The sequence below is a fragment of the Plectropomus leopardus genome, chromosome 16, assembly GCF_008729295.1.
Source record: "Plectropomus leopardus isolate mb chromosome 16, YSFRI_Pleo_2.0, whole genome shotgun sequence".
In the NCBI taxonomy this organism is placed as follows: Eukaryota; Metazoa; Chordata; class Actinopteri; order Perciformes; family Serranidae; genus Plectropomus; species Plectropomus leopardus.
The window spans coordinates 16157382-16182243 of record NC_056478.1 but is presented as its reverse complement, the minus strand read 5'-3'; the positions used below and the strand labels follow the sequence as shown (position 1 = coordinate 16182243).

Here is a 24862-nt window from a genome sequence, read left to right as displayed (position 1 = left end):
AGTGAAGAAGAGATGCACAGCAATGGTGGTAACTACACAACACAGTGTTAGACATAAAATTAACTGCAATCTATGATAGCATGTGATGTTACATGCAAATAACAGTATGACTTTACAGTATGTGATGCAGGTTGGAAAGCGAAGGATATATTCAAAGCTTTGATAGAAAATGGATCTTTAAGACAAAGGAACATTCTGGACAAGTTTTAAGAAACATTTGCCGTTTATTCAGAGTTTTGACCTTGTGTTCAATATGAGAATAGGTCCAGACGAGATCTGCCTTTGGAGGGTGGAGTCCAAGCTTCTTCGCTCTGAAACACAAGACAAGTATAGATCACCAACTGCTCACATTAAAAGTTTCACTCAAAAGTTTTAGTCCAAAACTTACCCCTTTTCAATCCTTTTATCCCTTGATGTCTGGAGTTACCAAAGCCTGCAGGCTGCACACACTGGCCTCTGCAGGAACCGTCTGCTTGGCTGTTTGTGTCACATATCACTGCATCACAGTGGACATAAATCTGTGGAAAGACAGAGGGATTTATTACACAGGGCTACATGAAACTGCACCACATGCTGAGACCAACAGACGCCTCATTTGAATGTACGAGGGTTTTACCTCGTCTTTTAGAACCTCTTCCTCTTGAGTGAAGGTGAACATCTTCACAGAAAAACGTTTGATGTGGGATGGGACTGAAACCCTGGCATCGCTCACAACAGGATGGAAAATGGTCAAGTAGCTGTCCTCACTGTTCTCACAGCTAGTGAAAGAACAAAGCTTTATAGCTTTCAAACTTGTGAAACTGGGATTTTACTTTATGGAACATCAGTCTCAGTCTCCACAAAGTATATTCTGAGCAACCCACTCAAAACTGTTACATTCAAACAGGACAAAAAAAAAAAAAAAAAAAAAAAAAAAAAAAACACTAACGGAAGCAAAAAAAATTGTGAAGAAACTGAAAGTGGTACTTCAGTTCTGTGTAAGATTATGCCATTTACCTGTCCACAATGATGTCCCAGCTGGGCAGAGACATCCTATCTTCATGCAGGGTGGCCCAGCAGTTCTCCACAATGAGCTCCAACTGTGGGTCAGTGGACTCCATCAGCTGCACCTCAAAATATAGAGGCTGCCTCAGATATTTCACTACTGGATAATCTTGTGCTTGGTAGAAGAGATCATATGATGAATCTGGAGGAGAACAGTTCCATTAATTAAAAAGAAAGCATGGAGAGACATTTAGTGCTTGGTAAGGGGAACGCTGCATTTTCAATCTTGACCTCAATCTCTCCATGTTTGGGTCCAAGGCCCTGTTTGCATGTGGTATTTATGCGTAATGAAATCTGAACACAAATGGTCAGCTGGAGACACATAATAGGCATAGGTGTGAACGGCGAAGCGTCTCGGCTGTCCACTTGTGTTCCTATCACCAAAAGCATGCCAGTACCAGGTCTAAACAGGCTCTAAGTGACTGAGAACAACAATTTAAAAAAAAAAAAGTTCCAGTAGTGAGAGTGCTGCAGTGGTGAAACAGGCTGTCAATGCAACATACTGCATGTTTTTGCCACTGGCTGGCCCACATTAACATTTCTCAAAACCCTATGGAGAAATCAAGAGTGTCCTTTCCATAATGTAAGACAAACAATCAGCCTGTCAGTGAAAAAAGCAAGCAGTTTTGGTGAACATGAAGGGACAAAATTTCCTTTGTTATATTGCAGCTGGTATAGCCTCAATACTGGACCAGTTTGGAAAAAAAAAAAAAAAATGTTCTCATAGGTTATTTGAGACAGGAAAAAAATAAGTCAGGGTTGAAAAACACTGGAGTTCTGTTTTAGTACATTATGTATGGAAACAAAATAAGGGATTTAGCAGAATCTTGCCTTGGGCTAGCCTCATTTGGACAATTAGCTGCCCTGAGCCAATCTCTGCTGTGGGTTCAAAGCTTCTTTGTTTCGAGCTGAATGCAACAGTCTTAGTTTCATTCACCACATAGAAGCAGGAAACAGTTTGCCTAGAAGAGAAAAGAGGAGCTTTCATTGCAGGCATTAACCTTATGTCACTGATCACATGATACCATCAAGGGATTATTTAAATCTACCTGTACTCAGGATCGATTGGTGATGTGTAGGCTGCTCCTTTGTTGTTGTTGTAATACAGGCTAATCTCATTTTCATACAGCATGTAGTGGTCAAAGAACTACAAAAGAGAACAGATGTATCAAACAAAAGCACTCAATTTCTAGATTTAAGGTGACCTTAGACTCACTGTTCTAGTGGTCCCACAGGAGTCAGCACTGAAGGAGAAATAGGCAAACCGATCGTCGCTGAACACCGGTTTGCAGGACTGGTCCTTTAGAGTCAGCCAACTTGGCTCAAGATTGGGCACCGATTCCACCTTCAGGGCTAAAGCGGTTATTGTTCCGTTGGGGTAGCACTCTGAAGGTCAAAGAGACAATAGATAAAGAAAACTTTCAATAATCCAGGCAGAATAAATGCTAAATGCTTCATGTCTTACTCGTTGCTGTTAAGGGGAAATTGCAGGCCAGATACAGATCAGCAAGCATCCAGCTGTTGATGCGATCCAACAGATGCACGTCAAGTCTGGCTCTGACTGAATCTGTGGTAAGAAGCTGCAGAACAGGAGATGAAGTTATCCAGAGCAGAAGATTTATGATGAGAATATTTAGTTACCTGACATACCTCGAACACTGTGTCCTTGGCAGTGTACGGCACTATGAGGCTTAAGTGTGTGCTGTTCTCTTGGAAGTGGTATTCCTCCGCCATGTCCGGTGTCAGCTGTCGAGGTCCAACTATGGCATCAAAATTTGGGCCATGACTCCCAAATTTCACGCTGATGTAAAACTGGTTCTGGTCACAGGTGCCAGTGATGGTGGGGAGCACTAAAAGCAGAGAATGTAGTAACCGTTTAGGTGTTGCAGTTTTTCCACCCATATGTTTTGGGGGTTGTAGCTTGGTTTTATATCCAAAACCATACAATACATACAAAACCATGATTATCCAAGCAGGATTGATTTCAGCAAGAAAATGTATTATATATTTGACATTTAAAAGTATTTATATTTTGCACCCAAATTGTTATACTGTGAGAGGTGCAATAGGCAGCCTAATGTCTTACTGCAAAAGTTGAAGCAAAAAAAAAAAAAAAAAAAAAAAAAAAAAAAAAAAAAGGGGGGATTTTGTACAAATAAAATCCGTTATGATGCAGTATGTCCCGATTGTGTGCATACTTCATGCAATATTACATACTTTGAGAGCAGCTGCAGTCCCTACAAAGTAAAAGTAGGTGATTTGGAATGCACCCATGATTTACAAATCTGGATCATTGTGATTGATATTAAAATCTTTTAACAGCTGTGCTTTGATGAGCTCACCAACATCCTGCAGAGATGCCTGCACATCCACTGGGTGTGCGAATGGAGTTTCTTCAGGCAGGATCACAAACCCAAAGATAAGAGGGAGGAAGTAGTGTGTAACCAAACGTTCAGGATTCTGCAGAAAAAAAAAATAAGAGCGTAGTCATGTCACTGAAAACACTTTAAAGCAGAACAAGCTGGTGCTGAGCGTTTTTCATCTGTGATTTTACACACGTGTGTCAGGACAACATCAGCATCAAAGGGCACTTGTAGTGAGAAGCTCTTTGATCCATTGGGGAATCTGTGCTCCTGGACGGTGAAACCTCTGGCGTTGCTCTCCTCAACAGTCAGAACCCCGGTGGAGAAGGTGATGTTCATCAGCTCCACATCATGAAGGAAAGTCCCCAAGTGAACGCTGAACACCCGGGCCTCTGGGACAGTGTCTGAAGAAGACAGAAAACAGGCTTAAACCTTTGCAGCTGTTCCAGGTTTCTTTAGTCTACCAGAAAACAGACTTACCGTCTTGGACATGAGGCGGTCGAGGCATTAGAGGGGTTGTAATAGGGAACAAAACCTTGTATCTGGTATCATCTTGGGTGTCATCTGCCCGCCACAGCACCTCCAACATGGGCTCCACGATGTAGATGATGTGGTACTGGTAATCTGGGGCATGGCTCTGCAATTATTCATGGCATTTTAATAAAACATGCAAATGGACTAGTGAGTCTTGCATGTCAAATCTAGAGACTTTCCCACCTTGTAGTAACCATCAGGCGAGCCCACTGGGATTTCAATCACGATGTGAAAATCTGTGGTGGACAGTGTGTACCCCCGTGCAGCCATCTGAGACTTATCCAGCCGCTGCCCATTGATGCCCATGTGCATTTCTAGGATTTTAAAGCTGCCATCGACCACAGGAGTCACACGGCGAGGTACATGCCAAGAGATGACGTCGTCGGTAAAGAGGACGCCACCTGTTAACGACAAAGCAACTGCTGAGTTTGGGAGCAGTAACAGCAAAATATTGGTCATTTCTGGATTTAAAATAGCAGGAAAGCGATAGGCAGCCTTGAGACTTTGAAGTGGAACAGGGGCTCGACATATGCAGGGGACAGGTCATGCTAGTCCGTGTAAGTGATAAGTAAAATTTTAAAACCAATGTTTAACGGGAAGCTTATACAGGGAGGCAGGAATTGGGGTTATGCAGACTCAATATTGTTAAACTGTCTGCTGCATTTTGTACCATTTGAAGTCGAGCTATGGAAGACCAATACAAGTTAAGAGAGTTGCAACAGCCTCAGCAAGAAAAGGCTAAAGTATGCAGTTCCAAGTTTTGCTGATAGTATTTGTTTGACTTTTGCAGTCTTTCTAAATTGGAAGAAAGAGTTCTGGATGGGTTTTGTAATATGAGCTTTGTAGTTCAGATGTTGGTCAAACAAGACACGAAGATATTGAGACAGTGATAATACTGCTAGTGATCGAGGTCCATTGTTTGCTCGAGACTCACCTGTGGGACAAGCTGCTGCCAAGTTCACCACACTTAGACCATGTGGTGCTTTGTAGTAAGTGCTCACCCTGAAAACCTCCATAGGGACTCCAGCCACCTAAAAGATGTCAAGTTCGAGTTCATTTACGAGACAAAAAAAAAAAAAAAAAAAAAAAAAAAAAAAAAACACTGGAGATGGGTGCATGCTACTTACATCCTCCGAGTAAGTCTCTGCTGTGTTGTACGGGCTTCGCATAACCAGACGAGTTGAAGTTGTCATGGCGCCATAGCCGGCTTGTTCAGCCTCCTTTAGCACCATTGACACTGGTTCAGGGGTGAAAAACGTCATCTTCCAGATACCGTGTGCTGCACCAGAGGGCTATGGAGAAGAGAAGGGGAAAAAAAAAAAAATCTTAGTGCAGGATGAAATAAACTGTTAAAGGCGATGAAAAATGGAGCAGGATGAACTGAGTCAAACAATTTGTAGGCAACATACATCAGGAATGGTGTTGATCTGGGAGTTGTCCTTAACATCCTGAGTCTGCCCCTTAGCTTCAGCTTGTGCTTCAGGTTTAGCCATGTGATTTGACACCTAAAAACAGGAAAAATTTACATATTTGTTACCACACATACATTTTAAAAAGGCAGAACCATCAATATAAAATGACCCACTTCCATGTAGTTCCTGTCGCAGAGAATCTCTCTGGAGGCCCACCGAGTGTAGCTGCAAGTCTGCTTCACATCATGAGTAACCATGTTGGATGGACTCTGGTCGTACATTCGGAGTTTCAAGCCAACATTAAATGTTGTATCGTCCTACAAATTAAAGAACAAATGCATCAGGGCAGTAACTTTTGCCTCTATTTTAGGCATTAATGGGGTCAAAAATTAAGTAATTTTGTCTGGTTCCAGCTGCTTTACCATTCAAAGTTTCATCATGTTGAACATGAGCAAATTGACTTGATTTATCAAAGACATGGGAAGAAGGTAATGAGCAACAACAAAAAAAAAAAAAAAAAAAGACCCCAAAATTAGCAAGAATTTAGTAAAAGACAAAAAAAAAAAAGTATGTTTTCCTGTAGACAATCCCCTTGATTTTTTTTCCTTCGACATTTGTCGCTTAACTCGAAACAAAATTGTACTTTGTGTCCTAGAGACTCATGCATACAGAAGGTGGGAGAAAAGCAGAGAACAGCACAATGAAACACTGACTGATTTACACTTTCATGGAGGCACATAAAGGGAAATGCTGCCTGCCAGTTAAATCTCTCTTGAGGAAATATGTGGACCATACCAAGTGCTTTCTCGCTAGAGAATTACAATTAATTCCATGGCATGGTCCAGTTGTCTTTCTGTTCAGCTTGAAGCAGACTGCTACAGATCTGCTTAAAGGCCGTGGGTCAGACACTTGAGTCAAGTTTCTGAGTGGTGTTTACGAAGAATATTGTCTGATTGGTAATATGTCAAACATTTTGTTTTTTGCCATCACAAAGAAAGTTTAGACTATCACAGGGTAGTTGAACAGTATGATCAGTCTTTTACAAATCAGAGTTTAGGTTCGAAGCCTCTTCAGTGTACCTCAGTCAAACACTGAATGTAATTGGGAATGATTAAATGTGTTGCATTGCATCTACTTAAAGTCTGATGTGAAATGTAGCAAGGTTTTGCATTTTTGCATTTCAGTTAAAGTGTACACCTTGAGACACAGCACAAATTTAAGATTTTTTCTGAAAAAGTTCAATAAAATAAAGAAATGTTTGAGCTCAAACATACTTTGTTGTCCACATAACAGCCCATTAGAGACGTGTAGATTCTGGTGTTACCCCATGGGTCAGACTCCATGCTATATCCACACTGAGCAGCAAGGCTTGGTGTTAACACAATGTGTTGCGTGCCATCTGCAGAAAAAACAGCAAAAATGACAGGGATCAGCTCAGTGAGGGACCAATCTGCTCATTGTCAGCAGGTGTCATACTCACTGGTGGCCTCCACCTCGAGCTGGTTCCCCACTGCTAGAGCCTCGTCCAGCGAAATCCTCATGAGATTAGCCGCACAGTCTGACATTAGACCACTGCCTGTTAAAGAAAAAGCTCGTGAGGAAGAGTGTAAACTGGCTTAAAAGGTGAAAGTGTTTCCATGTGAGTGAAAGCTTACTTGACTGCAAATTAAGCTTCACATTTGGCCTTGCTTGACCCAAGAGGATTATTGCAGCCATCACGTTCCATATCAAACTTAAAACAAACAAAACACAGTTTAGAATCATGAAAGTAGGCAGCTGAAATTCTTTAAAAAAAATACATACATAAAAATGAACATACATGTTCTGTAGCATCTGCATGTTGCAGTCTTGACACAGCCAAACAAAAAAACTCCAGGAATCCGATCACTATCAGAGCTTGGCAGCGAAACCCCAGCACACCCAACTAACCACCTCTGAAGTGATGGGGCTGACTACTTTACTGAAGCCTCACCAGCAGTTTTATATTTCAGATAATGACGATGAGCAGGTGAGGGACATCAGTGATTCTCCACCCACCTCACACGTTGTGGGAGAGCTGAGGTGTGCCTGTTTGTTACAACAAAGACTGAATAAATACACATTAATCAGTAGTGTGTTAAAAAATTTTTATTGTTCAGTCATTACAAACATATATACATTTGTGTTTGGTAACCTAAATATATTTCTTTTAATTATTTAACTTGTGTCAAAAGAATCTAGGACGAATTTTCCTTAAAATCAACCTAATGACCAGAAAAAAAAAGTCTGGCAAATGCAGATATGTTACATTTGTACCTTATTATGTAGCTGGTATGCTGGAAATTTACATATCTATACCCAATTTAAGACATGAAACACATTTTTCTTTTGCAGCTGAGACACTCCTCATTACTGTATGCCAACACATGATTACAGTTTGTTTATAATAAACCTCCTCCCAGTGTCTTCAAGATGGTGCACTGACATTTACTATCGACAGTAAAACTCAAGCTCATCGTTCCACATGATGCGCCTGCCTGGGTCGATTAGTCTGCACCGTCCACTCGCAGACTTACACAATGATATACTTTCCTTTATGAGGCCATTACGTTTTTTTTCCAACAGGAATAGTCTCAGTTCAGTGCAGAAAAGGAATTATCAATGCTCCACTTAACAAAAATCCATATAAGCGTCGCGCCTGATCCATTGGGATGTCTACTTCCTTTCATTTGTTCAAACTGCAAATGTTTCTGAAGATATAGGTTGATTTTTAGTTGTGTCATTGGTTGCTTTATGCTGTTTGCATTTCACTTTTAGGTGTATCTTCATGCTGATATCTCTAAATAATCAAAGTATTGAGTGTCAGATTAAATAACCAAATTTGTTATATGAAAGGTGTACATAAATTGAAACTGACAACACATGGCAAAACATGCGTCAGATTTCAGCATATATTAAATATTTACTCTGTCAGTATCCCCTGTTAATCTTGTGCTGCTGGTCCAGAAGTGTCTGTTGCAGGCTCACTTTGGCATCTTCAAAATCTGGATTGAGCTTTAATGCTTGCTGGAAGTCACTCTTGGCATCGTCAAAAAAGCCTTTAAAATAACAAAAAAAAAAAGTAAATACATTATGACTTTATAATTTGTAAAACACTGCCAAACTGGCATGCTGAGAGTCAGCAGTTTTATTTTTTGGGCAGCATGAGCACAAGTGCTATCAGCGAATTCACAGCTCCATCTAGTGTCTTCAAGAAGAACACAGTAAAATGACTCCACACACATACAGTGCAGCATCAACCAACCTTATGTTGAGATCATGCCATAGGTTATGAACTTAGTAATAATTTTCAAACTCAATATATTCTCTGAACTATATCAAGTGACACCTCAATCACCAACAATCAGTGACATCAGAATGCATTTCGATGAAAATGCAGAAATATTGTCCAAAAAGGGCCAACAGGAAGCTTGTGGGAAAGGCATTTGTTGAAGAGACAGTTCAACTCACAATTAAAAAGTACATATTTTTCCTCTTACATGTAGTGCTATTTATCAATCTTGCACCACAAAAACATATTTGATAATCTAAACAGCAATGTCTCCTTTCAGAAATCATGACCTGCTTACTCAAGATAATCCGCAGCCCTCGTTGCAAGCAGTTTCATGTAGGAACTATTTTCTTTCTACAGAATGACACACACCAACTGTATCACAGCACAGAAGGGAAGCATATTTTTTATTTGTGGTGTGAACTGTTCCTTTGCTAAGCCAGTGCTGTATTTTTTCATTGACTGTTTCACTAATCTCAGTATCTAGTGTATCACAGGGAGGAGTTTGTCTACTAGAAAAGCTCTATAGAAACCTAATTCTGACCTTTCAGAGAGTGATAATGTGCTGTAACCTGAGTTCACTGTTCTTCTTTCAGATACCAAGTACAGACAGGCTGCTTTTTTTCTCCATTGCTATCATATTATTAAATCCTCATTTTTGATTAACTTAAACATCAAACATCCGATGCTTATATATATAAATATATATATGTGTGTGTAAAGCAAAAGAAAAGATGTAAAGCACCAGAATGAACAGACTGATAGAATGACTTACTGAACTTGACCAAATGACCTATGTCACATATAACTACATTTATACAGGAAGTAGTCCATTCTGATAGATATAGACTTTTCATTCATACATTTATTTTTCAATTTAATTACTGCAAATGGTTACTTGTAACTACTTATTCCCCCGCATGGTCATTGACTGGTATGGATTTGTTATTTGTAATAGCATCAAACAACTGTAGTTTAGTTTTCTATGAAGTCTTCCTTGAATATATACATATACTTATTCATTCATTTATGTATTTAATTCAATTGGACTTTTTTTAAATAATGAAACACAAAGGGCAAAAATTTGAATCTCATAATTTTGACACTTATTTTGAAGCAGAGCGGAAGTCAGTCATTTAGCTATGGCAGGCTTGAAGATGATCGAGCTGTCTACTATGTCATTGGGTACTTTTGGTTAAATAAATATGCACATTTTTTAAAAAATGTGTCTTTGTATCTTTACCTAGTCTGTAGTGGATGAGTCCTCTGTTGTAGAAAGGTGTTTCAAACCGGCTGTCAGTCTGTATAGCGGAGGTGTAGTCCTCCACCGCTTCATGAAAATCCACCCGCAGGTACTTTATCTGTCCGCGGTTGTTATAAGCAGTGGCCAAACTACTAGCTTCACATTCCCTGAGAAAATACGACACCGTTAAAGACCGCCTCTATACTAATTCATGCAATTAAATGACAGCAAAGAGAGAGAGAAACATGATTAAGGTTAGCTAACTGTTAGCAAAACCCGGGTCACAATCTGACAGGTAACAGAAAACTGTGTAACACCAGTTCGACATCAGTTTCTGACCGTTAGCTCGTTTAACGTCTCCAAAAGGGAACAAACGGTACCTGGGCTGTAAGCAGGAAGAGATAAACTTTGTGTACAGATCTTCTGCCTGTTTGAAGTTGTGCTTTTTAAACTCAGAGTGAGCATATTCAAGTATTTGGGAATTATCTTCCTCCATGAGCTGAACAGGTTTGTCGGTCGTGTTTTCACAACTGCGGATGTGATGTCACACGCAAGAACATCCAATCACGTTTTAGTGCGTCTATAGTGGGCGTGGCTTAGCATCAACCGACAGTTGAAAATAGAGGTAATTATATAATTTATCACTTTGATTTTACTTACATATATTATTGTCCCTAGAATTTTTTAAAAGGAAATTACCATTACATTTAATTAGCTATTTTTTTGATGTGTATATGTATTGTTTAGTCTTCTCTCTGCATTTTGTTCTGTGTATTTCTTGTTTTTTTTATTGTATTATTGTTCACTGACTGGTAACTTTTCTGCTCAGTAGGCCCCTTGTTCTTATTTATCTTTTGCTGTATTTTTCTGTATATTTTTCCTGACATTTTACCATATTGATTTTATGTTTTATTTGAAAAATAACTACTTTTACTATTATAGGCTAAATTATATCTATACGCTAATATTATTTTTTAAATAATGATACAGATGCCCCTTTCTCTGCAGTGTCTGTGCAATTTGTGACATAGATTAATTTTCTCCTTTACATTTTCTGTTACATTTATGGCAAAATTTTCAGTACAATACTCTTTTATTAACATGCTGCACTTCCTGTGCACATTTATTTTTTTCTTTCTTTTTAATATGTGTGCATTTTATTGAATTATGTATATATAGATATACTATTTTTTGTTTATTTTTACAATTTATAGTGAGCATCTTTGACACAAACATTTCCTCTGAGACTAATAAAGTACAACAGTATATTTTCTTATATCAATTCTGCTTTCATATGTTTTCATGCAAGATGGAAAAAGTTTTTTAAGCTATTCTACAAGTAAAAAGGTGGATGAACTATTATCCTCATGTCCCACAATATTATTTCCTGTTATAATACCTGAAATAACGTGGTGAAATTCAGACCATACTGAACCATAAAATCAGAAATCAGTTCAACACAGAGGATAACTGATTTGTGGTGTCAGCAGGTGGCAGACTTGACTCAGATCTCATAGAAACAAGCCAGTGAAGTCATCAGTGCAGGTGCTGTAGGTGCGATAAAAACAAGTTTAAATTCTATACAGTATAAGCATGACATTTTAACATAAAATTCAGCCTGCGGCCTACTTTTCTGGGTAAATATCATCCTGATAATGTAAGAAGGGGCTGTTTTTCATCTTCAAAGAAAAGGAGTGTGACCCCCACAGACTCAAACAGCTGTCACACCGATCTCAGGACAGTGTGGACACTCGCTGCAGTAAATACAGAACAAGGGGCCAACCCATAAGCAAACTGGTGAGAAATTCCCAGTGATCTCCCTGGTGAAGAAGTCAACAGTCCTGGTGAAAAATGACACCTTAAGGAAGCAGAGGTCACTCAGTAACCATGCACTTCCCTGTTGCAGCTCATTTATCTCCAGACTGTGTGGACGAGCTGAAAGAGAGCAAACGGAGATCAGCTTGACCCAGAGGAAGAGTATGTTGGCTGTTGACACTGCTGAGAAAATGGCAATAACATGCACAAGTGTAGGTTAAACTATAGACCATTACATCACATGAATTAAGGGGATTTCTGCATCCCAAAATCATCAAATAAGGAAACACAAGGAAGTGTATACCTCAGAATTCATTCAATAACAAGACTGTAGTGCTTTTTGTGCTTTGGGGAGACACTCCAGGTGAATTAGGTGAAACTTTTAACTAACAGATATCCCCATGATACTTCCAAAGGTCATTACTTACATTAAGACAATTCGTGTTTGCATTGCAAGTTTACTGAAATGTTATGTTTAGATAGGCATTATCACATTAAATGTGTGCTTTTTACATGCATTTACAGAATAGTCTTTTTCCACTAGACTGAAAGAAGATGTGGTATGGAAGCAAAATAGCCCACAATATCAAAATTCAGTTCAGTAATCTGGTTCCACTGAGTTTGTCTATATAGGTCACATTTGTTTATGTGAAGGCACTTAAAACTCCTGGAAGCTATAGAAAGTCTTAAAAGGTTTATATTGGTGGAGACAACCTGGACACCTGAAGCAAAGACTGGTATGTTCAACAGCCCTTCATGTTGCACCCTAAATGTTGCTGTTTGCTGAGAGAGTTAACACAAAGTATCAAAGTCTACAGAACCAGGACACACATTAATCACTCATCTTTATCCTTTTCACTGACAGACGAACAGCAGCAGCGCACATCACTCTTATCACTGTTGTGCAGTGATGACACACAAAAAACAAGTATATTAGTGTGCAATTCCTCAATATTAACATAGTTTTCAACAAGCCTACATAAGTCAACAGTATTAAAGAATTCCTGAAATTAAAGAAAATTATGTTTTTTGGGCTTTTTTTCCCAGATTTTCAGGGGCCCCATCTGGCCCCCCTTATGAAATTTTTCTTGGGGCGCCACTACAGCAGGAACGCACACCGAACTTTATGTGTCTCTTCCCCTTCTCAGAGGTGTGTTAGTCCCATTCATCTTCTTTCCCTAAACACCAGTGGGCTCACCTCCCCGACCGCCCATGTGTGTGGTTACCATGAAAGCCAGCGAAATAGCGAACAAACATAAAGCATCTGTCCGGTTAAAGGAAGGAGGGAGAGGATCCGAGCCAGACTAGAGGTAAACGTTGGCATGTTGACTCTCTGCCTCACACAGACAGAGCAGACAGAGGAGCTCTGTTGTCAGCACTGTTTCAGGCAAATAAGCGACTCATTCCAGGGGTTACATGATGACCCCGCTCTGTTGTTCTTGGCACTGCTGAAGGTGTAAAAAAAGACATGATGGTTACAACAGAGCACACAAACAGATGACTGTGAAAGAAAGTTTTTAAAATAATTACCCCCTAATTTATCAAATCAGGTTAGTCATATTAACAGCTCTGCTAAGTTGTGGGTACATTTCAGGCTTCAATGTGGCTTGTTTTGTTTGTTTATTGACTGAATGTGCGTTTCTGAGTAAAAAGGGTTTGGAGTTAGGAAATGATTTTCCCCTGACCTCAGCTATCAGGGTGCACCGACTGTGTCTGTGAAGCCAGAGTAAATTATAACACATTGTTATTAGAAATGTCGGAGCTCCACCATCATCCCTACCTTTCCATATTGACACAGAGATACATACATGACATTGAAATATACAGTTATATAAGAGAGACAGATACAATTCCTCCTTTGTATCAACAGAAACACATTTTGGGATGATATGTTGATGCTGCCAAATACCTTATACAGTAGTATAGACTGAAGGATTGAGGTTTCATACAATGTGGGATTTATGACTATGTTTTGGATTTGTTTTGTTTTTTTTTAAGGAAATTTATGAATAAAATTTGACTTGAATGATTATGATCAAGTCTGAATAATGCTTTTGTCCTCAGAAGAAAATGCATGTTTAAAATGCTTCTTAATAAGGAAGATTTACCATTTAAAAACATAAGAAGTAAAGTTTAAATGAGCTGTATGCAACATTCAGATTCAACATTTATAAATATGCTATTTATCATTCAGAGTTTGAGCTGGATTGTCTGCACACAGCTCTCAACAACGCTAAAAACTAAACTACTATAAAGAGAACTAGATACAGCATTGAGGGTGGGGCCCCGTTCATTGAGAGTAGATCGGTGGTGCATGGAGCCAAAAAAGCTTGATATCCTTGGAATTAAATTGCCTTAATCTTCAGCATCACAGGGCCCATACACCAAGAGCACTAGAGACTTACAGCGAACAAACTGTCAACTTCCAATTTTGTGCTGCCCTAACTTGAATGGGGATAAAAGTGATTAAATGTTATAGTTTTCAAATATTTTGAACCCAATGGATCTAATTCCGATAGTGAAACAAATAATTTTGCAGGGGTTGTGACGCTTAAAAAATATATATCCACTGACTTACAGACGTCTTTTTCCCAACATATGACTATGGGATAAGTCTTTCTGGGCCCCACAGCATCATATAACCGATCCACACATCGTTATTCTACATTTGACCAATATGTCAAATTGGCCTCAAAGCCGAGCACTGTTCCTGAGGGGTTGGTGCTAACAGTGCTAACGGCAACAGTGCTGACAGAGCTAGCAGTGTTAACCTTGGAGGAAACCAATGGGTGAGCGTTCAGCTTCCACAACACTGCTGCTCAGCAACACTGGGTCGAAATGATGTTATCAGCAGTAACCACTGTATAAGCACAGTGCAGGAAACATCCACTACCACATACATGCAGCCGGACCGTCTACCACAACAAAGAACAGAGAAGCTCGGATTACAACACACACAGGAGCATGACTTCATTCTCTGCTCAGTATGTCATTACTCCATTATTCATACAGGTCCAGGACACATGCTGCATCTTTTACCTCTTGAAATATGCAATTTCAGGTGCTGGATGTTCTCTCAACTTTAAAGGGCACGGAGAGAGGCAGGGGATAAGTGACCAAATCATAGCTAATTTACCAGAAATCCTGAGTGTGGTACTGATCTTCTTTCAGGCTTTGTTTTTGTAAAGTGTGTATTAGACCCAAAATGTTGTCCAGAAGCTGCTGATTGTGATTGGTTGTTCCTCATCACATGACATGCAGTGTTTGTTTCAGGGCACAATGGCTGCACCCTGAAAAATTGGTGCTTTTGGAATACATGTGTGCTAGGACTGTGATGATCTAACTTTTTAGCACACCTTCCATATATCTATACTGACAACAATGGAATTTAGGGTGCAAAAACATGCATGTGTATGGACCCTTCCAAAGCAATTGTTTCCTTTTATAATAATGTTCTGAATATTGCATACAGCTCCTTTAAATGACAATCATTCAAACTTTCATGAGCCACATTTTTTTTACTATTTATGGTCGGCACTATCTTAATGTATCCACATTCTATCATGACCTCCCTGTATAGTAGTTTTCAGTGGCCCCTTTACAACCCTGAATTCAGATTAATAATATTGTCATCAGCAATACCGCATACTTAACTCAAAAAAGACAACAGTTAGCACAACATCTTCTGTTGTGGTTATTTTTATTGACCAACTTGTATGTTTGGTTACATTAATAATTATTAGCAAACATTATGCTTAATCTCATAACATCATTTACCATCCACAACACATGAAAAGACCTGTAACAATAAATCTTTCAAAAGTAAAACTGTAGTAACAGAGAGGTCAAAAAAGAAATATGCAACATTCTACTGGTTGAACGCTTCAGAAGATCAAGTCATTTTACTATTAAAATTGGTTACTAAGTAAATACAGTTTTATATTTTCATAAAAAGTACTATATACAATATGCAACTTTGTACAAACAGGACACAAAACACATAATACAGTACAGGAAAAACAACGAAAATACAGTTGGTTATTATAAGTCACACTTTGTTTAATTTTTGAGAAAACAGTGTAAGTAGCTTTAACTGCAGTTTCAAAATGTTGCGTTTAATGCCCATATTCAGCTGTAGATAATGTTACTCAACAGTCCACTACAGTCTGTAATGTGAGGGACATTAGTTTATAAATCACAGCTTTACTCCATCTGTAGTTGAAGTCCATACTGACGTTCTGGGAGGGTGGATGACAAGAAGCACATGTCCATGTCCAGGAGGTAAACCGGTGGGCTGTCTCTGCAGAAAGCAAATAAACAAAAGGTCAAACTGTGTGTGTGGGTGGCTTTTACAACAAATCAACCCCAGGAAAAAAAGCTGTCAACACCTACCACTGAGTCTAACTTCAAGCACGGCCCACCATGTTCTCCAGACTCTCGATTCTCCCGGACACATCGGCCAGTGAGATCAGTCAAGGAAACTCGTTTGCAGGCAAAATAAATGATGAAAACATACACGAGACACTGTTATATTACATTACAATAACAAAGCCAGCAGGTTGAAATAATCACCTTTCACCTCAGAGAAATGTGCTGCAGAGAGTGTTTATAATAAAATGTCTTCCATCTGAAACAACAGGAAGGATATGCTTGGCTGTGAGCTGCTGGATGGCAGCTTGTGTCTGCTTCTGGAAGGCCAGTCTGGCTTCACATTTACAGGGATCCTCCACCACCACTGCCTTCACCTCTGCGCCAGGAGAAAGCAAATTTCAGCACTCGTGTCACAGAACATGTAGAAAGTGGAAAAGCACACACAGTACCACTCACTTTCTGTTTGAAAAACAAACCAAAGCTCGAAAGCACACTTTCTACAGTTTTCAAAAATAATTTACCATTGCCATTTTTCCACAACAATAAAGCAACTACAGTGAATCAATTCTATAATATTACCCAGTAATTGTCCAACAAATGCAACAGTCAACAGTGAATTATCATGCACCAGTTGGTTGCGATGTTGTGAAGATCTGCTTAGAAGCCAAAAACATTTTGCACAATGCTTTAAAAGCTTTTAGCAGCATTAACCCTTTGAAACCTGGAGCACCTTTTTGTGCTGCTTTCAGATGCCTTTCACTAGTATTTAACCTTTAAACCCTGAGAAAATTGTTGCAATGTCTTTCAAAAACATTCGAAAAAAGGCAATGAGCAAATATATTAATGGTCAGAATTATTCATATACAATTATGTTACAGAATTATTATCTTATTTTTGTTTTGCTCATTTTTGGGTCATTTCTTTTTTCATTGCTCATTGCCTTCTTCCAATGTTTTTGAAAGAAATCAAGCCAGTTTGCTCAGGTTTCAAAGGGTTAATATCACAGCAAAAAGTCAAATTTGCTACAGGAATCCACACAGTATGTTCTTACGTTTCAGGGAACATGTTTTCTTGTCCGCATTCAAGATATAACCATTCCGGCACTGGCAGTAATACGAGGCATTGCTGTTGACACATATGTGCTCGCAGTCATGTCCCATGGCACAGGGGTCCAGACCTGGAATAAGCCGGGATTAAGGGATGGCGCTATCAAAATGGCAGCATTGGTACAGTTTTATGAGCAAACAATGAACTATAGGTAGATAGCTTGTGAAAGGTAAGGTAGTTGCAAAAATCCACTAAAGCAGTTAAGGGTAATCAGTATATATTTTTTGGTATATTATTTGCTTGTACAAAAGAAAAAAAATTGCAAGCTTGTCTTGTGTGTTTGTACTTGACCACGTCACTTGCGATGAAAACTCTGTTCATACACCTTCACCACATCTCAGCCAAGGTCATTTGCGAACTGCTTAGGTTCACTGTGTGTTGGACAACACAGGTAAAATCACAGAACCTTGAAGTACAACTGTAATGACAGTTACATGGACAAATGACTTCATAAGCACCAGGGGGACAAGAAAAACATTAGAAAGAAACATGAACAAAGGTCAACTTTACAGCAGAACCTCATTTGCCCAAATCTTTAAAATCTTGTACAAGTCATAAGAAGAAAATGTTGCATTATATGTTTCTGCTTTCCACAGATATGCTACATACTTATCATATCAACATTTCTAAAGTGGCATAGTTCTGACAACATTTATATGAGCTGAGTATTTAATCAAGAAGAAGAGGGGAGTGATGGATAGCGTGATACCTAGGTAACACAGCGGCCAAGCAGCAGACCACTGTACAAGACCATGATGTAACATGTGGTAGTTATGATGACAACACTGGCAGATTTCCAGTGGTGGTTGTGGCAACCTTGCAAGCAATACCATCTGGAGCAATTTTTAGATTCTCCGTCTTGTCTGATCTTAGCTGTAAAAAGTTGTTGGACATCAGATTCTTCATGGCAACCAAACAGTTGTGCAAAACCAAGGGTGTGTGTGTTATCAGGCTTAAAGGGGACATACACATGAATGTTATCCTCATAACAGTGAAAGGATATACCTCTGAATTAGCTAAAAATGTGTCCAAGTGAAAGCACATTTAAAGCAAACAATACAGGACCTAAAAAGGAGCCCTGAGGTACACCACGGGCAACGATGTAACATTTCCAGTGGAGGCTATGGTAATAACAACCAGGTCTTTTTAAGGCAACACTGGCACATCATTAGTGGTGGTTGAGTCAACATCAACCGGGCATTTTTAAGAAGCCCTTGGCATGTTTTCCAGTAGTGGTTGTGGTGACAACAAACAGGTATTTTCTCAGACACCATAGGCACATCTCCAGCTGTGTTTTTTGCTAAAACAACCACATATTTTAAGCCAAAACATGATATTTTCCTAACCATAACCAAGTGATTTTGTTTCTACACCTAACCAAACAGTAACACCAGCATTGTCGAAGCAAATTTCTAAATTGAAACATAAGGTTTCAAGATATTAGCTCCAGATCAAAAATACAAATGTAATATCTGTGGTTTGCAGAAACACACAATGCCAAAATGTATCCTGGCATTTGTGTTGCTTGTACAATAGTGAATTAGAATCTAGTATTTTAAATAAGTTATTTCACCAGCAACACAAAATGATTTTGGACAACTGCATATTCCATGTCGGTGGTTATAAAACAGAACGAAGAAAAACCCTATAAAGAATAAGCTCCATGCACACGTCTATATTTAAGTGCATTCCAATATTGAATAGGATGTCTTAATTTTCAGATTGGTTTAAAAAAAAAGGTGAGGTTCTACTGTGTATTTAAATCATTTCAAATAAAAGGGGATACCTTCAAAGCAATCGCTATATTGATGCTTTGAATTGCAAAACAATTTACTAATAATCATCATATATAATTTTCTGCTTTGAAAAAAAGAAGCTGAAAGTTTAGGGCTACTCAGCCCTAATACTTTGCATGAGTTTGACTTTGCGACTACAAGCAGGTTCTAGGTCCAACATCTGCAGTCCATGTGGGGGTTAAGAACATCTGGTGTTTTTCCTCAAGATTTCAGAGTTTATAATTCATGAATAACACTGTAAATGATCCACAATCTGCAACAACCCCCCTGTAGACTGAAGGTGCCCCTTACTGAGGAACTAGAACCAGGGTTAATGGTGGGAAAAAGGTTGTGCAGGTCTCTTGTCCTACCGCACAGGGTCTCCCTGAACTTAGAGGTGAGCTTCTCGATAACGCCGTAGGTTTCCACATAGAAGACGTGGTCTTCCAGAGGGATGCTGGCCATTAGCTTCAAGGAGCGCATGTCGGCACGGTCCACCCCGACAGCGTAGATCTCAATGCCTGAGGCCCGGGCAGCAGCCGACACCTCTTCCACTTGGTCTTGTGGTCTCCCGTCTGTTACAATGATGGCCACTTTGGAGATATTCCTTGAGCGAGGCCGGGCTCCAGACTGCTCTGTGAAGGCTTCGTTCACTGCCGTCTTGATGGCGAGGCCAGTCATGGTGCCGGTTGCCAAGGGCTCGATGCGGGAAATGGCTTTCTTCATGTCAGGTTTGTTGAAGTGGTTTTTGAGCAGGAACTCGATTTTGACCGTGCTGGCGTAGTTGACCACAGCTACTCTGGTGGCTTCCGAGCCGACGTCCAACGTGTCGACCATGTCAGCCAGGAATATCTTCACCTTTTCAAACTCACCGGGACGCACGCTGCGAGAGCTGTCAATGATAAAGACCAGGTCCAGGGGACGGCTCCTGCACTGAGAGTCTGTCTCTGGTGAGCAACCAAACCATGGCGGGATTAAGTACAAAACCCAGCTCATTATTCAGACAAACATTCAAGCTTGTTGGTTAAGCTGTCACAAAATACAGGACACTCTCAGATGCACAACACATGTTCCAACAAAGGGAGCTGTTGTGCATCACTGCAGTGGTGAAACGAAAGCTTGTGTTTCTGGTGAAATGATATCGTATGTCATACTACATACTATCATTTCAGTGTTTCAACAGGCCATCAGAGACTTATCATCGGACACATCCTTTTATCTCATTTCCCTGAAAGAAGAGGATGTTTGACGCCCACACATAAACATCACACCTAAAGAAGGAGACAGTGTTAGGAGCCCTGCCTGTAAAATCACTTACACATATACTAAACTACATTTCTGCAATCTAGTGTCAAATTCTCTCTACTTTTTAAAAGAAAAAAATACTGTTTTTATTTCATCTTACTTTACCATATCTTACATTTCCAAATGCACATTTCAAAGTGGCCTGTTTTTTCAGCTTTACATTATCTTAATCAGTCCACATCTAATGAATTCAAATAGTATGATTAATGACGCGAACAGAATGGCAGTTCACTGTGTTTAGAGGAATCCCCTTTTTTGTCTCCTGCCACTAAAATACCCTAAAATATTAAATTCTACAAGTTTTATATAAAATGGCATCTGCTTTAAAGGAATAGTTCAACATTTTAGGAAATATGCTTATTTGTTTTCTTGTATTCAAAGACTGATACTACTCTCTCGTCTGTAGAACAAATATGAAGCTACAGCCAGCAGATGGTTAGCTTAGCACAAAGACTGGAGACGCACATCAATAATTCATAACAATCAAGGATGACACAAACAAATGAAATTACTTTAGAGTCAAAAGAGAGATTAAGCTTCTCTATTTAAAACAATTACAGTTCTCATGAAACATTTTGTGATTGTGATGCTTGAAGCCCTGATATAAAAGCAGAGTTTCCACGCGAAGTTTATACAGATGAAATGTTAATTAGTGAGCTTTAGGAGTCCTGCATCAGGTCAAGTACCGACTGTACAAACTGCAAATTAGGTGATTCCCGGGTTGCATTTTGTCATAATTTCATTTTGATGGTGTTCTGCGTATAACAAAGAACATGTGGGTTGGATCTTAGGTTTTGGATAATAAAAATATTTAAATAAAATAAAACTAATAACAATTTAAATTAACGTTTCAATGTTTTAATCTTCTGATGTTGTGCCTCGGCTCTGTCGTCAGCTTGAATATGAGAGCCACTTCAATTAGGTGTGTTGACAGGAACATTAACTGAGATCTGCTGCTAAATATTATCAGAATGAGCAAAAAAGTTGTTAAAATGTATTTCCTGAATAACCTTCCTTTAAAAATATATTATCTATAGTTTCACATGTATAAATTGTCCAAGAATGATCAATCAGCGCTTGATTATTGTAAGATTTCTGGTTTTAGGTTGAGCAGATCTTGTGGTGACGGGTCGGTTCGGGTGCGGTCATATGTGCAGGTTGCAGGGCAGGAGTAGTATTGCATCTTAAAGTTCTGGTTCAGGAGTAGGTGTTGAACATCAGACCAATGCAGAATTGGCAGGTGGATTTTGTCATCTCTGGACAGAGCCACGCTATGTGTTTCAAGCCGTTTCCAGTCTTTACTCTAAGCTAAACTAACTTGCTGCTGGCTGTAGCTTTATATTAAACAGACACATATAAGAGTGGTATCGACCCTCTCATCTCACTCTCAGCAAGAAAGAGAATATTTCACAAAATGTCGATTGATTCCTTTAAATAAAATGACATCTGATTGAACTGTTGTTCCTACTTTTTCTTAAACAAACAGATCTGACCTGGAAAACATTGAGGACTTTGGTTGGAAAGCAAACCTAACTGGTAAAATTCTACCTGTCTCCACAGGACGTACGGTGGTGATGAAGCCGCTTTGGGTACTGACCGGTAGCGTCACAGGAGTGGTGGTCTCCACTGGCGGCACAGTGGTCACCACCACTGGCAGGATGGTTGTCAGCAGTGCAGCTGTAGTTGCTGGCAGAGTTGGCTGCACTGTTGGCTGCACTGTTGGCTCTGGTGGAGTCGGAGGGCCAGTGGGGAGGTGTAGCACAGGTGCTGTGGGCACTGCTGGGTCTGACTTTGTGGGACAGGGACCCTTCAGTTTGTAAGGGAACGGGCCTTTGAGCCTTTGATGGGGATGGTGAGCTACAGGTGGAGACAGACCTTTGTATATGTGGTGCATTGGTGGCCCTTTGAATCTGTGGTGATAGGGCGGCACGGGGAGTGAGGGCCTGTGGTAAGTCACCGGAGGAGAGAGAGGAAAAGGTTGATACACTACCGGTGGAGGGATCCTTGGTGGCTGGTAGTGGTAGTGATACCCTCCTCTATACGTGTAATCACTTCTGTGAACTACAGCGCCACCAGAAAGGAAAAGTGATAGAGATCATTAGTACGTTGAAAGTACAGGAAAGTTGTGTCAGTTGACATTGTAAAGAAAGTACAACAACAGACAGACAAATTATTAGTTGAAGCACGAGTGTAAGTTCAGCCACTTGGGTTGTTTGCAACAAGCTGGGATAATAATACATAAAGCTTGTGAAACACCCAATTCAGAATTTCACATTTCATGCATGTTGTGTTTGAGACAAGTGTAAAATCTTGTTGTTGTATGCCTGTTAAGATAACATTTTTGAAAAATGAAATATCAATTCTTCGTCTGCCAAATCTAGACCATAATATTTAAATTACAAAAAATACTGTTTTTAAATGTAATCTGCAAGAATTATTGACTTACATGACAAAACAATTTGCATTTTTATGTACACAAATTCAAACTAGTTACAAAAGATTCAAAACCTCTAATGTGAATAGAAAGCAGCTGTGTAATGTAATTTGTGCATTTATTCAAGTACTATACTTATAGAGCAGTATATTATATATAGTTAAGGTACTTAATTTACAACTTCCACTTTATGCAGCTTCACTATATTTGAGAGGGAGATATTGCACTTTTTACTCCACTGCATTTATCTGACCAATAATGATTTTGACCAACTGCTACATTGAAACACTGCTTATAATTACTGATACACACAACACTGATAGGGGGTATTTTTCTGCATAAATAAGTACTTTTTACTTACTTATGGTACTTTTGAGAGTACAATTTTGAATGCAGGACTTTTACGTGAAAGTGTGTTTAAAGGTAAGAATAAGTATTCAGAAAAGTAGCAAGTAAAGTAGCAGTCCAACAATGTAAAAATACTCCATTGTGTGTTAATACTGAATTTAAAATTTTACTTAAAAGTATAGACATATTATCAACGAAATGTACTTAGAGTATCAAAGTATAAATACTCATTGTAAGGAAAAAGGGTCACTGTGAGTTATTCGTTATTATGTATGACATTGTTAGATTGCTTAATAATATGGATAAATGTGTAAGTTGTATTTTTCTGTTGTAGCTGGTTGAAGTAGAGTTATTTTAACTACTTTGTATATTGTTTAGTAATTCAGTCCTGTGGTTCTCAACCTAGGGGTGAGGGCCCTGCAAAGATGAATCTTGGAGGATGCAAGATTATAAAAAGGAAAGGAAATTTAAACAAAAAAAAAAAAAAAAAACTTATGCAATGCAATCATACTTTGGATTTTTCTCAGCTATTTGATATAATATTATTATTATTATTATTATTACTACTACTACTATTATATTTCAGTTAAAATTTGAGGTTTACCTCTTACGGTCTAGAATATGAGTTTAACTGAAACCACCTTAAATGTTAAATATAATGTCTAATGTCTGTAACTGCTAACAACTAACAGACGCCCTTGTCATCAAAGTTAGAAGGAATCCTAAGTAATGCCTTTTTTTAATAAGGGGTCATTTTTTTAGCAGTGCAAACTTTTAGCAGTTTTTAAATTTAAAACATTATTTTGAAATCAGTTAATTTGTAATCAGAGCTGTCAAAAAAACTAGTTTGGTAAAAAGTACAATATCTCATACTGAAAAATAGTCAAATATAAAGTAATATACAAAATGTTACCCCAAAACTGCACTTAAAACTATGTTAAAAATAGTTTTATGTATTGTAGGCTAACTAAAGAGCATACTCCGCACCACAGATGTTATTGCTTTTCATACTTGGGGTTTTAAGTATTTTTGAAACACGTTTCAATCAAACTTACTTGCTGGATTGAGGGTCCTGAACGGTGGTCGGCCATTGTTCCTGGTTTGTGCGAAGCTCTGTGCGGCTGTGAGCTGAGGGTCCCCCGCACTGAGGTGGTATGTGGCCAGGACATCAGACAGCAGCAGTGAGGCGCAGGACAGGAGGCTCCAGAGGACTGACTTCATCTTCATCTGCACACACAGTCCTCCAGTGGACTGTCTCTCTGTCTCTGAGGGTCCTGCTCAGCTCAGCGGGGGTTTGACTGACCGCCTCCTAATATGAGGAGCTTCAGTCCAATGCGTCAAACCAGCTGCCCAATCCAGAGGTGGGACATGACCTCCAGGCCGCCGTAAAGATGGTATGGAGGACAGTATAGAAGACGACCCAAATATCCGGTCTAATGTGCACGATGTGGAGGACAATTTTAAGTCCCAGTTATATCAACAGATATTTAACCACTTCCAATTCAGTGTGCTTCAGGGCCCTTTAGCCCCCAAAATGCACCACTCATACTGCCAAAAATGTCACTAAATATTTCCAATTAATTTTATTGCTCATGTTATTTACTTTGAAAAAGTCACAAGAGACAGACAGACAGATAATTCCATGCAACTCACTCTGTTGATGAAAATGAGATATAATTGAAAGCTCCAGAACAACTATATGTGGCTGTCTGAGCTGGAGGTGAGATTATTTTTCTAACAACACACAGACAGCTGTTGATATCATTTTAAATTTACTTCAGTGTGAATCTGACATGAACAA

At 39.1% G+C, this 24862-nt stretch overlaps 3 protein-coding genes across 3 annotated transcripts; all 3 read right to left on the bottom strand.

Moving 5' to 3' along the window:
• Positions 1–204: 204 nt before the first annotated feature.
• zpax1 (zona pellucida protein AX 1) lies at positions 205–7311 on the bottom strand. Its single transcript, XM_042503847.1, has 21 exons — positions 7173–7311; positions 7009–7085; positions 6834–6929; positions 6628–6752; positions 5527–5670; positions 5351–5446; positions 5069–5233; positions 4876–4972; positions 4125–4342; positions 3888–4044; positions 3603–3811; positions 3387–3504; positions 2695–2894; positions 2510–2624; positions 2261–2430; positions 2094–2191; positions 1876–2006; positions 997–1186; positions 617–758; positions 389–518; positions 205–311 (listed from the first exon to the last, which is right to left on the bottom strand). Exons 1-21 carry the CDS (start codon positions 7190–7192, stop codon positions 229–231), a joined length of 2781 nt encoding a protein of 926 aa, XP_042359781.1. The 5' UTR covers positions 7193–7311; the 3' UTR covers positions 205–228.
• Positions 7312–7491: 180 nt separating this feature from the next.
• Positions 7492–10428, bottom strand: ttc32 (tetratricopeptide repeat domain 32). Its single transcript, XM_042503781.1, has 3 exons — positions 10287–10428; positions 9907–10073; positions 7492–8430 (listed from the first exon to the last, which is right to left on the bottom strand). Exons 1-3 carry the CDS (start codon positions 10400–10402, stop codon positions 8303–8305), a joined length of 411 nt encoding a protein of 136 aa, XP_042359715.1. The 5' UTR covers positions 10403–10428; the 3' UTR covers positions 7492–8302.
• A 5699-nt stretch (positions 10429–16127) lies between these two features.
• matn3a (matrilin 3a) lies at positions 16128–24282 on the bottom strand. The gene is made up of 5 exons (XM_042503932.1): positions 24117–24282; positions 19346–19921; positions 17144–17269; positions 16370–16468; positions 16128–16183 (listed from the first exon to the last, which is right to left on the bottom strand). The coding sequence occupies exons 1-5, from the start codon at positions 24280–24282 to the stop codon at positions 16128–16130; spliced, it is 1023 nt and encodes a 340-aa protein (XP_042359866.1).
• Between the last annotated feature and the right edge of the window lie 580 nt (positions 24283–24862).

Excerpts from the sequence above, each read along its gene's own strand:
- ttc32 (XM_042503781.1), bottom strand. The coding sequence starts at position 10,402 with ATGGAGGAAGATAATTCCCAAATACTTGAATATGCTCACTCTGAGTTT. Across the intron at positions 10,074-10,286 it reads TCTTCCTGCTTACAGCCCAG|GGAATGTGAAGCTAGTAGTT; the intron begins GTACCGTTTGTT and ends GTATTTTCTCAG. Across the intron at positions 8,431-9,906 it reads ACTCATCCACTACAGACTAG|GCTTTTTTGACGATGCCAAG; the intron begins GTAAAGATACAA and ends GTTATTTTAAAG.
- zpax1 (XM_042503847.1), bottom strand. The coding sequence starts at position 7,192 with ATGCAGATGCTACAGAACAT. Across the intron at positions 2,007-2,093 it reads CCAATCGATCCTGAGTACAG|GCAAACTGTTTCCTGCTTCT; the intron begins GTAGATTTAAAT and ends TTTCTCTTCTAG. Across the intron at positions 312-388 it reads GATAAAAGGATTGAAAAGGG|AGCGAAGAAGCTTGGACTCC; the intron begins GTAAGTTTTGGA and ends CTTGTGTTTCAG.
- matn3a (XM_042503932.1), bottom strand. The coding sequence starts at position 24,282 with ATGAAGTCAGTCCTCTGGAGCCTCCTGTCCTGCGCCTCACTGCTGCTG. Across the intron at positions 19,922-24,116 it reads CAGGACCCTCAATCCAGCAA|AGACAGACTCTCAGTGCAGG; the intron begins GTAAGTTTGATT and ends GTTGCTCACCAG. Across the intron at positions 17,270-19,345 it reads GTTCAGGGAGACCCTGTGCG|GTCTGGACCCCTGTGCCATG; the intron begins GTAGGACAAGAG and ends GGCTTATTCCAG.